Below are 17361 nucleotides of genomic sequence, written 5' to 3'. Positions count from 1 at the left end.
ATGCATACACAGTATTGTGCTAGGCTGTGTCTGTATTGTAAATAAATATCTATTTACAGATGTTTTTCACTGGTGGTCATATACCACAGTAGTGAAAGTGGTGCAAAATGGGTAGATTAGATAGCCTACATAAGATATATAGGGACTGTAATGGCAAACAGTGGCTGACTTATGATTCAACTGTGATGAAAACGAAGATAGCAATATTTTGGACTTTATTCCAACAAGATGGAAAGTAAACGTTTTCTACTAGTTCCCCCTTCCCTTCAGAGAAAATAATAGCATTAAAGCTTTCACCTAGTTGTGTGTGCTGTATGCTTGAATCGACTCTTTTTAAAAGGTACTGATGGAGTGCTAAGACAAATAGGCCCAAACATGAAATCTGCTGGAAGAGGGAGAGGTTTGAGTACAGATCTCCAGATCTGAAACCATGAAATGGGGCCTATAATGCAATGTTAGGCCCAAGTGGAATCCTTCTGAAAATCCCACACCATGTGTCTTACTACTTAATATTTCCAGTGACAATGGGACAGAGACTGTCTTCCTATATGTTGGACAAACAGATGGTTGACCAGACTGAAGTACAGTAAACAGAATTTCCCTATCTGGGAAAATATTTACTGTATTCCTTTTAAATAAACTCAGAAATGTTTCACAGAAAACACCTCTACTACCAGAAGCTTGCAACTCTATTTTATATTTGACTGCACAAGAGAAGACAGACTTGGGGATAACTGCAGCTGCATTATAGCAACTGGGTGGACTACTGTCTTTGGTTACCATACCCCATTTCCCTCCCCCTATTTTAAAGTGCAAGAGAATACTTAATGTTGACATCACTTTGCATTCAGAGTTTAGAGGTCTAAAAACTGCAGACCTCCTCTGGTTCAGCTGTAACTGCTGCCATTCGGCCCTGGAGAGCCAAATGCCCATAGTCATTGGTCATTTGTGATGCAAGTCCTCCCAACTCCTCCGGGTTAGTAACCGACTTAGTCATCTGAAAAAAGAAAACAGGCAATAAAACAATGACAGGCATAAAACCAGTTTGTTAATACTCTACATTGCCTAGAAGCACACAAGTATGTTTTTGCAGCACCGGTGATAGGGTATCCGCTGCTGTCTTAGCAATTCAGTTTCAAGCTAGAATTCTATGAGCCGAAAAGACAAGCAAACATGCTTTATTAGAACCACAGTAACTAGGCACCCACAGAACACAAAGTAACTGAGGGGCAGTTAGAAATGGAAATTCACTCCTCAGTACAGCAGATGACTGCAAAAGCACTCAATACTCTCAGCTTAGTAGGTGAATTTGGGGAGGAGTAGAAAGGAGCGGGAAGAGTGCTTCACACTGCACAACAGCCGCCCCCTCCATTTGGCACTGATGGGTTAAGCAACCCACTCTCTTCTAGACCCTCCTCAGCCCCATTAAGGGTCACCATGATATGGAGTGGAAGGATCTTAAGTGGTTCCTAAAACTCTCAGAACATGCAAGACCTCTGGGGCAAGAAGGAAATGGCTGGAAATATACAAATTGAAGAGTTTCTGATTTGGGAGCACAAAAAGTGAAATTTTCCTGGAATATCTGCCAATTCTGTGAAGGTGACATTGTTCCATTTCTGCTTGTGAAAACTGGTGAAAGGACTGACATTCCTGCTTTTGGATAAAACCATAAACTGGCCTTAGACAAATTCCTAATGTGCATGGAGAAGAGCTAACTGCTCTGTTGAAATGATAACTCACTACAGTACCTGCAAAGATTCTCTCTCTCTCTCTCTTTTTTTTTTTGCACAGCTATGAAGGTTTTTTTTGGTAGCGTGCAATAATATTATCCTTATATTTAAAAAAAGTAGAGTATTCTTTACTAACGAATTAATACAGTTTATTATATTAACCATTAGTATGAATCATCAGAATCAAGAAAGGACCTAATTAGCCAAAGATCCCGCCCCACTTCATTTTATGCCCAAGTGAATCACATCACCGGGAATTCTATGAGAGAAAACAAAAATTTGACCATTGCTCATTTCATGAATTTAACAATCGTCTTGCAAGGTTTGATCTCAATTAAGTGATAAAGTTAAAGAATAATTAAATATCACACCCCAAAGGGCTAATGTAGGTCAGCAAGAAACTTATGATAGGACAAAATTCCAATGATTTGAAGGTTGATTAAAGCTGTTTCAATACATACCTTTATTTGTTTCTCATAAAAAGTAAGCCTCATGAGAAGTACTTGACATCACATTCCACTAATATATACAACTCATGCCAAAAAACCGTTAACGAAGACTTCCAAATTTGATGCCTTTTCCCATTACAGTAGGAGGAATATAGCCACTCAACTTTTAAATTGTAAAACTGGCTAGACAAGTCTGTTTAAAACCAGCTGTGGCGTGTTAACAGACTGCTTCACGATCAAATTAATTACATGAATTGGTTGGTCTTAGTTTAGCCTGTAGTGGAAAGAAATCCTCCGCCATAAAATGTTCTGGCACAGTCAAACCATTGTTTCAAGACAGGTTCAAGTAACAGAACAGCTCAAGTATTATTCTCTTGATGGGGGTATAAATCATATCAACGTCTACAACAGTTTAAATCAGCTGGGCCCAAAACAGATCAATACTGACATGGTGGACAGAATTTTGTACTACTGCTATTCCTAACTGTCATTCTCTCCCCAGTAATCAGCATAACTTCCTTTTTGCTTCACTTCGCTTGTTCCCGAACACTGTATTTCTACCCCATTCCCTCCACCCTCTTCCTTATGGAGGCATCTCTTTTGGTTACTGTCAAGTTCTAGCACGGGCCTCCTGAGGTGTTCTCTCCTGTTTTCACAGCTTGTTCTTTTGGGCAGCAAGGTAAAGAGAATAGCATATACTATTTAAAGCCCATACTTTGAGTCAGCCAGAGAGAGATGCAGCAGAATGACTCTGCTGGTAGCGCACTTCTGTCCATCATACAATCAGGTTCCAATGAAGAAGTCCAGGAAATGGTGGCAACACCCTTATTTTGCCTACTCAGAAAACAGATCAACTGGAAGTCGATGTCAGAAAGAAAAGGCTCCAGTTGGAATTGGTTCAAGATTAACACTGTACAGCTGTTTCAATTTCTTACACATACTTGATAGCTGTTACCCAGGTATTTTATAGAACACTTGCTAGTTTCTCTTACCATTTCCTGTGCTGTTACAGCAATGGCTTTAGAATATTTCACTACCGTAGTCTGATAATCAACAAATGTTCCCTTTGGATCTGGAGGTGTGCCCTCATCCAGCTGTGGAGAGAGGGGAAAACATGAAAGCAATGGAAGGCACTAAGGACACACATATTACTAAACTTTTCAGTCTAGTACTGCAATTGCACAACACAGAGTTAAATACAAAATAAGCCTCAAATGTACAGTAAAGCTTCGTAGCTTACATCACTAATTTCATGTCATTTGTATAGAATATGCAGTTGAGTGCCCACATATTCAGCAAGTCCTGAGTTTCTTCCCAAGTTCACTTTTTCTTTTTTCTTTTAGTTTCCCTGACCTGCAGCCCATTAGATCTAAAAATGAATGTACAATGATCACAAGACAGATCTTTCACCCTACTAGTCTCTGTAACATTCCTTTAGGTCACACCTTCAAACTTTCCATTCTGCATACCACTCAGGCACCAAAATGCCAGAGACTGAGTAAAATTAAACACGAAGCCTAGTATAAACAAGACTGTTTAAATTTTTTTTTGTTAGCAAGAGATGATGGAACATGTATTTGCTTAATAAGTTAAACTTCCCCTGCCTGCCTTTTGGGACTAGCATACTCCAAGTTTACTAGTTATGTTTTTCTCAGAGAGACTTGCTAATTATCTTAGGTAAAGACTCTTCAGACGTGGCTTCCTCCACTGTGTTCCTCAAGTTTATCTCATTTTCCCTGCCATGAACTAAAACCAGACTAGCTTGTTTTAGAAGACAACATGATAGAAAATATTGTCCAGGATTTATAGGACTACTATATGCATTTTTGCTACAAAGGTAGTTCCCTAGCCAAGAAAACAAAGATTACAGTTTTGAGACACTCCCCTTCGAGGGAAGATAATTGCTAACCCATCCTTCTGATTTCTCTTCCTAGAAAGCCCCACATACCTGGTTGCTATGCAACAGCTTTCAACTTGTTATTTTGCGTTAAAATTGGCAAACTCCTCTAAATATGGATATGCAACCAGAGTGTCATTCAAGAAAAACTGCACGGGGGGGGGGGGGGGGGGAGAGGGAGATGTTTTAGAATAAAGAACATTATATGGGATATTATATCCTGAAAAATTGAATGTGTGTGAGCATGCAAGAAGTGAAAAACATAATGGAAGACAGACTGATGAAAAGCCTGGCTGAGGGGAAGGGAAATAACTGCCCATTTTTCCCCATAGCAAATAACCACCGACGTATTATTTAGGTTTTTTTTTCTCTTTGACCTTCATGTACTTCATTCAAGTGTAAGCTTCTATTCTTTGAGGTTGGTTCAAAATGAACAAGCGAATGAGGAATCTGAATGAAGCGTTAATCATTGATAAAGTTCCTAGGGAAGTCATTCCTAATCTCAAAATTCTGAAATGGTAGAGTTTTGTACTAGCAATGTTTACCACATTCAACCTGACCTCAGAACTGACTCATAGTTGTGAAGAGTCTTCCAAGAGGGGAAAAACATATTAAATTGGAAGAGGGGGCGACTTTCATAAGAGAAGACTTGACACAAACCCTGGCAGATAGAAAATAAGTTCTTAGCACATAGAGATAAAAATGATCAAAGCAAAAAAATGAAAATTACAGGCTGCTAACTTCATTTAAAGCAGATGCAGTCTAAAATGACTCTCCTCTATGCAATTAAATCAAGCAGCCCAGCACTATGTCTCCAGCCAACTGAGGTATTGGGATCATGCCATCAACCAGTACACAGAGATACCTGAAAAACAATTATTTCCTCTTTAGAGCACTCCTTGTTTCTTTGCATATCAGAAATGTTTCTATCACCTGTCATTTCAGGAACTTGTTACGTATATTGTTATCTTTATCAAATAAGACAAAATAAGTCCTAGTGTAAGACTGTTGTCAGAAGGGAGAGTCACTTAATGAGGAAAAAAACCTATGTTGTAATGCTAAACTACTACTACTCCAATGCTCATTTACAAGGTGGTTTAACTCATTTGCAAGACCAAATAATTGAAATTTCTAATTTTTGATTGTTTTCTTAAATACCAACATATCACTCAATGGAATAGATCTCCAAAATAATCCTGTCCCACCAGTGTTAACAAAAGGGAATGATTTTGTGTCTATTGAAAATGCAAGTTCCATCATGTGCATCAGTACTATTTTGCAACTAATGCTAACTGTCTCCTAGTTTTATGATTTCATATGGTAGGGTTTGTTGTGATTGCTGGACCAACAAAGTCACCCTAACCTTAACTGTAAAAAGCATGTGAAAGTTTGTAAGATGTTACAACCATGAAAAACTGGTCATGTTGTTTACAATACTGAATGTTTTAAACAGGTGCAAGAGAATGAAACAGAGAAACAGGATTAATCTAAACAAAAAAGGCCATGTCAATATAATCCAATTATACTTGTTAAAAACAGATGACGTGGAGCTGGAAGTTAATGTAACAAAATGAGTGAGATAGATATTAGGTCTAATTGGTGAATAAAATTATGAAGTGGATGAACTATGACGCCCACTTTTCCCCTTTTTTGAGTTATTAAAAAGAGACTTTGAAAAAAAACTCTCTCTCTCTCTCATCCGCAGCCCATTTTGCATCCCAGCTCATCTTGTCTCATCGCATCTTCCCTGATCCCCAGAAAGAAGGAGTAAACCAGACTGAAGGACTTTCTTCCACAAGAAGGCAGGCTGGCCTTGCTCTTGTTTAAGTAACTTTGTTTTCACCCGTGAGTGCTGAAAGTCATCATAATATTATGATATCCAGTCCTCAGCCCGCTCGGGGGAATATCTAACTACCAGCACTGCAAAGCCACACAGGATCCTGTATTGCATCCCCTTGTGTTATTTGCTGTCCCACTATTTTGAACTTTCCTGGCTTTGCATCAAATCCTGAAGTCAATCACACTGCATTCAACCAAACCTGTCTTGTCTAAAGAGAAAGGATGCCACCAAATGATGGCCCTGACCAGATTGTAACTAACCAGGGTCCAAGCCGCAGGTGTCATGGTTGACTTGCCAGCCAAAGCATCCACTCGTAACTATTCAGTGTTCCAGAAACATCAATCAAAGCCTATTTCCCCCGTCTTTTCTATACTGTCACTCATTCACCTTGTATCTGTTTGTTAAAAACAAGATAAGTGAATGCTCTTCAGATTAGGACTCAGAATAAAATTAACCTTTTCCTTTTCATCAAAGAACCTTTTCCTTTTCATCTCTGAAAATAAGAGACACTGATATTTTGACTCCAAAAGGAGAGAGGGGCTTTGATAAGGTCTGATTAAGTTTGTTTGCATAATCACGCAAACAGAGTTTCAATACAAAATGCTTATTTTTCTTTCTTCTGTTCAATCAATAAACTTTCAATCTGAATGAATACTTTTTGGGTGTTTGCCATGTAACTGAGTAAAAGCAAGGGCTTTGTTTAAAATTCACGCCCAACCCACCTCTTACTGTTTAATGCAGGATAGTGAAAGAATTTAGAAACACTTTTAACTCTTCAGGCCTTTATGATCAATATCAAACAACATGTTCCATCAGCACAGAAAGCTGAACTGACTTAGCACTGGCCATTTAAGGAACATTTAGCATATGGCTCTCTGAACTACTTCAGTGGTATAATGGAACATACACTAAATGTTAAGCAATTGTTGCCACTATCATCTAGGATAACCATTAATTTCCTTCCATGTAATTTGGGGTTGCTAGGTACCAAATACTCACCTTGCTCATGGCCTCAGCTATTGCGTCTACCATGCCTCCAACCATGCCCACTTCACTGGCAGCTTCATTCAGCGTAACCATTATATCATCCACTGCCTCCTTCATCAGCTGAGCAGCCTCCGTGATTGCATCATGAGTGTGAGATGCCTGTACAGGGGAGAGTAAGAGAGAAGATTAAGAACTCATCTGTGCAGGAGTAGTCATTTGGTCTGAAAATAATGCTTACAGGAAGGAATTTTCCTCCAGGGCAGATTGGCAGAGGCCCTGGAGGTTTTTAGCCTTCCTCTGCAGCAGGAGGTACGGGTCACTTGCTGGAGGATTCTCTGCAGCTTGAGGTCTTCAAACCACAATTTGAGGACTTCAGTAACTCAGACATAGGTTAGGGGTTTGTTACAGGAGTGGGTGGGTGAGATTCTGTGGCCTGCATTGTGCAGGAGGTCAGACTAGATGATCATAATGGTCCCTTCTGACCTTAAAGTCTATGAGTCTATTATGGCAGCGCCTTGTGGTGGTTTTAACCATGCCTCTTTGAAAATCTCATTTCAAGCGAAACAGGAAAGAGACTGATTCATGATACATATCAATCTCATATGAACGAGAATGCCTCTTTAAACAAGAGCATGCCTCACTCACCGAATATACCCAAAATTCAGAGTAGTTTAAAACAGAACAAGCCCTTTTCCGTGACAACAGATTACGGAAAACAATCACCATGTAAATGCAGTGGAAATAAAGCTAAAGAACGGCAACAGATCATTCCAGTTTTAAACTGGTTCAGAAAAGGCCTGGTCATAAATGGTAGCTGTATGGGTCAAACATGCTTAATCTTTACTGATTATGTACCTGAGGAAAGCAATGGAGACCACTCAGCAGGGATAATTTTAAACATTTAGGACACTGAAAATTGCATTGCTAAGGTCCCTGCCAGAAAGGAAATAGGGCACTTAAGTCTTTCAATATAGCCTGTTTACACCACTCAACTTGAAAATCAGATTAAAGAATAAGCAGAAAGAAAAAACATTTTGCACATACTGGGTTTGGAAAGCATCCCACACATGTGCAATTACCAAAGCACTAGGTAGGAATTCAGAGTCTTGAGAGATTCTTTTCATAGCCATCTTTCTTGACACAGGTAATTAATCCAGAGTTCTGTAATCAAAAACCCTCATCTCATATGATTAGGGTCTACATCAACAAGCTCGTTTGCTATTCATTTGAAAGATATAATCAGTGAAAACAGAAAATCCAGGTAGAAACACATTTTTGTTTTTACACAAAGAACACAAGAAAATAAGAGATGCTACGGGAAGGAGAACACGCTCTCCTTTAACGTGGGCATTTCTAAATTTCATTTTTCTATAGAATCTCCAGCGCAGAGCAGGATTACATGCTTTTCAGTCACTTATAAATTGAAGAGAACAGGAAGTTTTAAGGCAAGACTTAAACAACAGAAGTGACTGGGTCAGATTTTGCTCAGTTACATTTATTATCATTGTGATATCAGACTGGCCCAGTGTTTCATTTGTTTCAGATGGGTAAATACTTAGCAGTGTGTAATGTTTTCCACCTTTAAGTATTGCTGAAGCACTGACTACATTAATCCTCTCAATATCCTGTGAGGGAGGCATTACCCCAGTTTTAGAAGTGAAGCAGAGAGATGAAGTAGCTTGTCCTGCATCACAGCGGTAAGAGCAAAAACAATCACAAGTTCTTAGCTTCTGGGGTTCCTAAGACTACACCTCAAACATTTTAGCTAAAAATGATCACTACAAGAGCCATCCACCAGTGCAGAGATAAACGGAAGAACCTAGAACTAGTGAGTGTAGAGTGAAAGGATGAGCAATAAATAGCTGTGTTTGAGTTGAGAGAAAGTGGAGAGATACAAGGTAACTTAAAACACACTTTAACATTGCCCTCTTACTTCTACTTTTCAGAGATGGCTAGGGAGACACTAAAAATCAATGAGGAATTTGAATTTAGTACCAATACAATCCTACAGCGAGATGTACAGTCAAGGGTGATGTAGGAAAGAATAAAGGCCAGAGCCAAAGATCACTCCAAGGTTTCTGGCCTTGGGAGCTAATTTAGATGTTTGAGGTAAAGTGAGTGAGAGAGAGAGCGTGCAACAAACACAAAACCACACACAATCTTTTACCAAGGAGAAATTCAGTGAGAGTTTAAGTTATAGCCAGGAGTTGATAGAGTGAAGACAGCCAAGATAAAGCCAAGCCTTAAGCTAGCAACTAGGTGACCTAGAGGTCTAAAAGAAATATAGAAGAGAGCTGGGGATAAGGCCTGGAGCACTCCCCACACCCTGGAAGCTGTAAAGCTTCAACCAAAGGTGGAAGATGAGCAGTTAAAAGGTTTCAAACCAAGAGAGGGAGGGAGGGAAGGGGACAAAAATGATTTGTTGCTCAAGGTACCCAAGGTTTATCGTACAGGCCACACTGAGGTCAAGTAGAGTTGATGAAGAGGACCCAATACGCTTTAAATTATCTTGGTTCAAAACACCTTAGGTAATAGTCAGGGCAGGACAGGCAAAAGAAACATTTCAGAAAAACTCCTTCCTAACCTCATTCTTCAACACTGTTGGATCATCTACTGCAAGAGTCTCAAACTCGTGGCCCGTGGAGTTATTTCGTGCGGCCTGCCATAGGTGCTGACTTCGTGGGTGCTCCAGGGCTGGATCACCCACAGGGAAAATTAGTGTGTGCTCAGCACCCACTGGCAGCCAAGCCCCCCTCCCACACCTCCTCTCAGCATGCCGCGTCCATGGTCCTCCGCCTACCCCCCAGTGCTTCCTGCTGCCTATCAGCTGTTTGGTAGTGCTAGGACTTTCCAGGAGGGAGTGGGGAGGAGTGGGATGCAGCACACTCAGGGGAGGATGCAGAGAAGAGGCAGGGCCAGGGTGGGGATTTGGGTAAGGGGATGGAAAAAGGGCAGGGAGGGGGTGGAGACTTTAGGGAAGGGGTTGGAATGGGGGTGGGAAGAGGCATGGGTGGGGTGGGACCTCATGGAAGGGGTGGAGTGAGGGTTTTGCAGTCTGTTACCAACCAATTTTGAAGTTCTCAGCTATTCTGATGTGACAATTGGTGTACAACTACAGAAAGGTGTGTATCTCTGCTGTGCCAAGCGTATTAGACCATTGTGATATCAGAGATAACTCAACCAAACACCACCCTTACTCAATAGGTAATTTTCATGCTACAATTTCATTGGTTGTATGAGGGAAACGTCACAGACGGTGGATTACTTGGCCCAACTGCCACACCCTTGTGCCTAGCTGCCACCTCACATATCAGCACAACCACGTACACAACAACACAACCAGCAAGTCCAAATACAGATAGCCCCTCACCCCAGTACACACCCCTCATTTGCTACCAACACAAATCAACCAAAATCTCCCAGCACAACACAACCCAGGCACAAATCAACACAACTTCCCATCACAACACACATTTGTCCACCCTCACTCATGCTTACCATAAACTTGAGTGGCTTAGTGGCAAATCCTTTGCTAGTAAGCATATACTGGGCTACTGTGACAATGCAATAAAAGTCAGTAGAAAAATCACTGTAAGATGCTATACAATTTAAGGGTGTAGAAGAAAAGGTACATATTATATGAAAAACAGTACATGACCCTGTAATTAAAAGATTACATGATAACACAGTCTCAAAGGGGCAGAGAAAAAGTTGTGTGCGCAACCCTACTTTTGGCACGTGTGTTTAACTGTGCAGCCTTAACATTCTCTTAGTATAGTTTTTTGGATGGAATGTGGTACAATTTGCAAGCAACACTGAGAATGGTTTCATCTTAGGATATCAAACCTAATATTGATGCTCTGGTTGATGCGAAACACTGCCAGCTAAATGGCCAAAAATGAAATGACTGTCAAAATGAGCACTGACTTTTCACATTACAGTTTTAAAAAAGTGAATACATCAACTTTTAATAGCAGACTATATTACTCTTCATTTTTTACTATACTTTTGTATCGTTGTATGAAAAAAGTTTCAGTGATGCGGCACTCGGGCCAATGTACTAGTCCTCATGTGGCCCTCGTGGTGATTTGAGTTTGAGATCCCTGATCTACTGCTTTCAAAAATGTGACTGACAAATTAAGAAAATGAGAGCAATTCACTATTAGGTTTAATAAAAGTATGTTATAACAGTTCAGCATGTTTTAGAAACAGTATTAATTAGGCTGAATGTGCTTTGGACCAGATTATTGTTAGAACTCAAAAATGATTCAAAATTTGAACTACAAAAAAGGGACTACAATTCTCTGATCAGCTACTTCGACCAGCTCTACTTAATAAAGTGCATCAGATGAGAAATTCACACAACCCATCGCTATTATAAACAGCTTAATGTATATGCTTGTGATGAGGCATAGCAATATGCCTGTTGATCTACTGCTAATACAGGGACCAAAGGGAATGAGCTAGTCCTTCTTGGCCATGTAATTCTTTCAGCTGAATCCATATTATTTTTTTTCTCTTCAGTTTGAGATATTTTCCAGAGACCTGTACACCTTGAATTTTCAACGCTCCCAACCCAAACATACTAGCTGAAGCTGGCAGAAATACCAATACCTCCTTACAAAGCATGCATAAATGAACTGTGCTCTCATCTCCTCTTCATGCACACTCTTAACTCCTGGGAAAGCTAATGGCATTGGTAAAAATGTTTCAAGGGAAAATATAGCCCTCCACTTCCCCCAAACAGCCCAAAGATAATGAAGCAATTTCTTTTACATAAAGGGAATAAGGTGACAAAGTTTGATTTTTGAATGCAAGCAAAATAGCTCAGATGATTTGGTTAAGTCCAGTGAGGAGCTTCATGCACATCTAGTTCAGCCTTCAACCTCCACCATTTCCCTTTGCATTTTTGCTGGTAACATCTTCCCTCCTGTGCTTCAGCTATATTTAGGCAAACCTTCAGCGACATATACAACATCTAGGTATTGTGCACACTGAAGAGATTTAGCATCTTGTAGGGATATGAAACAACTAAAAATATAGAAATTGTAAAGCTGGAAGCACTGCTTGGTCTGAATGAATCATCAGGCAGCAGTTCCTTATTTATTACATTTGTTCCTCCTCTGTATTTCATTTCAGTGACGCAACAAGCTTCAGAAAAGACTTCCTTGTCAGGCATCTTCAGAACAGATGGAAGCATCTTTGTTCACTCTACTATACAAACGTAAACTGAGCAGCCAATCGCAGGCAGCAGAAAGGATAAACAATGGCTGCACTGATCAGAAGTCTTTTCCAGGCTACACAATAGACTTGTGTGTGTGTGGCAAAGTGAAGTATAAAAGCCTATGTATGCAAGTATTGGCTCACCTGGAGGCACTGCATGGGATATGCTCAAGCTAACGCAGTATTTTTTTAAGCATTAAGTTCTAAATTAACTCTTGCAGGAGTCCTTAAATATCAGTGCTGATGCTCCCTGGTATTGACAACAATCGAGGATACAGCATTTGTATTTGCCTATCATCTCTGTTCAGACAGCTGCAGCAGCACAGGAGCCAGCAAACAGAACTGTAAACAGGGGAGTTTCAGTGGGAGTTTCCAGGGGGAGGGTGCAGGGGAGACTAAGACAGAGGAACCGACAAGCAAGTCAAGGGATAGGGTGGTGGTCTGGTGCCTGCTGGGGGCTTGTGTTGTGTTGACTACCAGGCGTCAGGTGGGAAGGCCATGACTGATACAGAGGCAGCAGTGAAAGACACAATGAGGATGACTGGATGTGGAGCTGCAGCATGTACATGATCCTGGAGGGGGCGCCTGAAAAGAGCTTTGTCTGTATGAAGTGCCGCCTGATAGAGCTGATTGAAGAGAAGATCCAAGAACTGGAGATGCAGGTGCAAACTCTGGTTGAGTTCAGAAGGGGGTTTGAGCAGACGATAGAGCACAGACATGAGGGGGCTGAAGGGATAAGCTCAGATGTGCAGATGGAAGTAGGACCAAAGAATTCAGAGGAGAGACTGCTGGGGGAGGAAAGTGGACGGTGGAAGCATGTGACTAAGAGAACCAGGCAGAGGAAAAGACGGGCCAGTGAAGGAGAAACAGAGCTCAGGAACAGGTTTGCAGAGTTGGAAAATGAAGAAGGGGCACAGCAGGTGGTCACTGAAGGAGAGAGGGCAAGGAAAAAGAGAAGAGCTGATAGTCCTGCAAGAGGAGGGGAGGAGTCAATGGAGGCAACACCAAATATAAGCCCCAGGAGGACTGCAAGGGGGAATAGGAATCGAGAGGACTTGCAGCCGGTGGGTGCGGGAGATAGATCGGAGAAGTGCACTGTCACCAGGAAAAGGCAGGTCTACGTGATTGGGGACTCCTTACTGAGAAGAATAGACAGGCCTGTGACTAGAGCTGAACGGGAGAACAGAAGGGTGTGCCGTATGCCGGGTGCTAAGATACAGGATGTGGATCTGAGGCTGAAAAGGATACTAGCGGGAGCGGGGAAGAATCCGTTGATTGTCCTTCCTGTGGGAACAAAAGATACGGCTAGATACTCTCTGGAATATATCAAGGGAGACTATGCCAGACTGGGGAAGATGCTTAAGGAAATCGAGGCTCAGGTGATCTTCAGTGGGATTCTGCCGGTTCCTAGAGAAGGGCGACAAAGGTGTGACAAGATTATGGCGATCAACAGATGGCTCAGGCAGTGGTGCTATAAGGAGGGCTTTGGGATGTACAGCCATTGGGAAGCATTTACGGACAGAAGACTGTTCTCTCGGGATGGACTTCACCTGAGCAAGGAGGGAAACAGACTTCTAGGATGGAGGCTTGCCGAGCTGATTAAGAGAGCTTTAAACTAGAAATTTGGGGAAGATGGTTGGGAGATGTTCGGGAGATCTCCATGCTGGAATTTAACCTTGAGAGGGAAGTAAACAAAGTAAGAGGGGATACAGCCATGGACAGAAGAATTGGCATAAGGAGGAAGGGTAGTGTAGATAACAGACTAACAGGTGATGTTGGTGGTAGAATGTCCATGCCTAACGGTACAGAATGTGAGTGAAGCCAAACGGCAAAAATTAAGATGTCTGTACACTAATGCGAGGAGCCTAGGGAACAAAATGGAGGAACTAGAGCTACTGGTGCAGAAAGTGAAACCAGATATTATAGGGATAACAGAAACGTGGTGGAATAGTAGTCATGACTGGAGTACAGGTATTGAAGGCTATGTGCTGTTTAGGAAAGATAGAAATAAAGGCAAAGGTGGTGGAGTAGCATTGTACGTCAATGAGGAGGTTAACTGTAAAGAAATAAGAAGTGATGGAATGGACAAGACAGAGTCTGTCTGGGCAAAAATCACACTGGGAAAGAAAGCTACTAGAGCCTCCCCTGAGATAGTGCTTGGGGTGTGCTACAGACTGCCGGGATCTGATTTGGATATGGATAGAGACCTATTTAATGTTTTTAAGGAAGTAAACACTAATGGGAAATGTGTGATCATGGGAGACTTTAACTTCCCAGATATAGGCTGGAGTACAAGTGCTAGCAAGAATAGTAGGGATCAGATTTTTCTGGATGTGATAGCTGATGGATTCCTTCACCAAGTAGTTGAAGAACCGACAAGAGGGGATGCCATTTTAGATTTGGTTTTGGTGAGCAGTGAGGACCTCATAGAAGAAATGGTTGTAGGGGACAACCTTGGTTCGAGTGATCATGAGCTAATTCAGTTCAAACTAGATGGAAGGATAAACAAAAATAGATCTGGGACTTCTGATTTCAAAAGGGCTAACTTTAAAGAATTAAGGAAATTAGTTAGGGAAGTAGATTGGACTGAAGAACTTGTGGATCTAAATGCGGAAGAGGCCTGGAATTACTTTAAGTCGCAGCTGCAGAAACTATCGGAAGCCTGCATCCCAAGAAAGGGGAAAAAAAACCATAGGCAGGAGTTGTAGACCAAGCTGGATGAGCAAGCATCTCAGAGAGGTGATTAAGAAAAAGCAGAAAGCCTACAAGGAGTGGAAGAAGGGTGGGATTAGCAAGGAAAGCTACCTTAGTGAGGTCAGAACATGTAGGGATAAAGTGAGAAAGGCTAAAAGCCAAGTAGAGTTGAACCTTGCAAAGGGAATTAAAACCAATAGTAAAAGGTTCTATAGCCATATAAATAAGAAGAAAACAAAGAAAGAAGAAGTGGGACTGCTACACACTGAGGATGGAAAGGAGGTTAAGGATAACCTAGGCATGGCCCAATATCTAAATAAGTACTTTGCCTCAGTCTTTAATAAGGCTAATGGGGAGCTTAGGGGTAATGGAAGGATGACAAATGGGAATGAGGATATGGAGGTGGATATTACCACATCTGAGGTAGAAGCCATACTTGAACAGCTTAATGGGACAAAATCGGAGGGCCCGGACAATCTTCATCCGAGAATATTAAAGGAACTGGCGCATGAAATTGCAAGCCCGTTAGCGAGAATTTTTAATGAATCAGTAAACTCAGGGGTTGTACCGTACGACTGGAGAACTGCTAACGTAGTTCCTATCTTTAAGAAAGGGAGAAAGAGTGATCCAAGTAATTATAGACCTGTTAGTTTGACATCTGTAGTATGTAAGGTCTTTGAAAAAATTTTGAAGGAGAAAGTAGTTAAGGACATTGAGGTCAATGGTAATTGGGACAAAGTACAACATGGTTTTACTAAAGGTAGATCATGCCAAACCAACCTGATCTCCTTCCTTGAGAAGGTGACAGACTATTTAGACAAAGGAAATGCGGTAGACCTAATTTACCTCGATTTCAGTAAGGCATTTGACACAGTTCCACATGCGGAATTATTAGTTAAATTGGAAAAGATGGGGATCAATATGAGAACTGAAAGGTGGATAAGGAACTGGTTAAAGGGGGGACTACAACAGGTTGTACTGAAGGGTGAACTGTCAGGCTGGAAGGAGATTACTAGTGGAGTTCCTCAAGGATCTGGGACCAATCTTATTTAACCTTTTTATTACCGACCTTGGCACAAAAAGCAGGAATGTGCTAATAAAGTTCGCGGATGACACGAAGCTGGGGGGTATTGCTAACACGGAGAAGGACCGGGATATCATACAGGAAGATCTGGACGACCTTGTAAACTGGAGTAATAGTAATAGGATGAAATTTAATAGCGAAAAGTGCAAGGTCATGCACTTAAGGATTAATAATAAGAACTTTAGATATAGATTGGGGACGCATCAGTTGGAAGCAACAGAGGAGGAGAAGGACCTTGGGGTATTGGTAGATCACAGGATGACTATGAGTAGCAATAATGATATGGCTGTGAAAAAAGCTAATGCGGTTTTAGGATACATCAGGCGAGGTATTTCCAGCAAAGATAAGGAGGTGTTAGTACCGTTATATAAGGCGCTGGTGAGACCCCACCTGGAATACTGTGTGCAGTTCTGGTCTCCCATGTTTAAGAAGGATGAATTCAAACTGGAACAGGTTCAGAGACGGGCTACTAGGATGATCCGAGGAATGGAGAGCCTGCCTTATGAAAGGAGACTCAAAGAGCTTGGCTTGTTTAGTCTAGCCAAAAGAAGGCTGAGGGGAGATATGCTTGCTCTTTATAAATATATCAGAGGGATTAATGTTAGGGAGGGAGAGGAATTATTTAAACTTAGTACCAATGTAGATACAAGAACAAATGGGTATAAACTGGACACTAGGAAGTTTAGACTTGAAATTAGACGAAGGTTTCTAACCATTAGAGAAGTGAAGTTCTGGAACAGCCTTCCAAGGGGAGTAGTGGGGGGCAAAAGACATATCTGGCTTTAAGATTAAGCTTGATAAGTTTATGGAAGGGATGGTATGATGGGAGAGCCTAATTTTGGCAATTGATCTTTGATTATCGCCAGATAAGTATGCCCAGTGGTTGGTGATGGGATGTTGGATGGGAAGGGATCTGAGTTACTGCAGAGAATTCTTTTCTGCGTGCTGGCTGGTGAGTCTTGCCCACATGCTCAGGGTTTAGCTGATCGCCATATTTGGGGTCGGGAGGGAATTTTCCTCCAGGGCAGATTGGCAGAGGCCCTGGAGGTTTTTCGCCTTCTCCTGCAGCATGGGGCATGGGTCGCTTGCTGGTGGATTCTCTGCAGCTTGAGGTCTTCAAACCACAATTTGAAGACTTCAATAATTCAGGCATAGGTTAGGAGTTTGTTATAGAAGTGGATGGGTAGGATTCTGTGGCCTGCTTTGTGCAGGGGGTCGGACTAGATGATCACATTGGTCCCTTCTGACCCTAGAATCTATGAATTTATGAATCTATATCCTAGGTCTGTGATACTGCATTATTTGATGTCAATAATGATGCCCAATTTATTAATCAGGAAGAAGTGGAGGATGGGAATGAAGGAAGTCAGTGTTAACTGAACAAGATGAGGCAATAGGCAATCAGAGCAAGCCCAGCAGAAGAAACAAGTCAACAGGCAATTATGCTCATTACCAAA

The 17361-nt window shown here is 41.5% G+C and overlaps 1 protein-coding gene across 1 annotated transcript in view; it reads right to left on the bottom strand.

Annotated features, from left to right (window-relative positions):
• TLN2 (talin 2) overlaps positions 1-17361 on the bottom strand; it is a 209235-nt gene that overhangs the window by 68771 nt on the left and 123103 nt on the right. The window contains 3 exon segments of the mRNA XM_030578202.1: positions 878-997; positions 3172-3273; positions 6916-7062. Coding sequence (XP_030434062.1) covers positions 878-997; positions 3172-3273; positions 6916-7062 — 369 coding nt within the window.

The sequence above is a fragment of the Gopherus evgoodei genome, chromosome 10 (assembly GCF_007399415.2).
Source record: "Gopherus evgoodei ecotype Sinaloan lineage chromosome 10, rGopEvg1_v1.p, whole genome shotgun sequence".
Lineage (NCBI taxonomy): Eukaryota > Metazoa > Chordata > Testudines > Testudinidae > Gopherus > Gopherus evgoodei.
The sequence above is the reverse complement of the archived record's forward strand: the minus strand, read 5'-3'. Positions and strand labels throughout refer to the sequence as shown.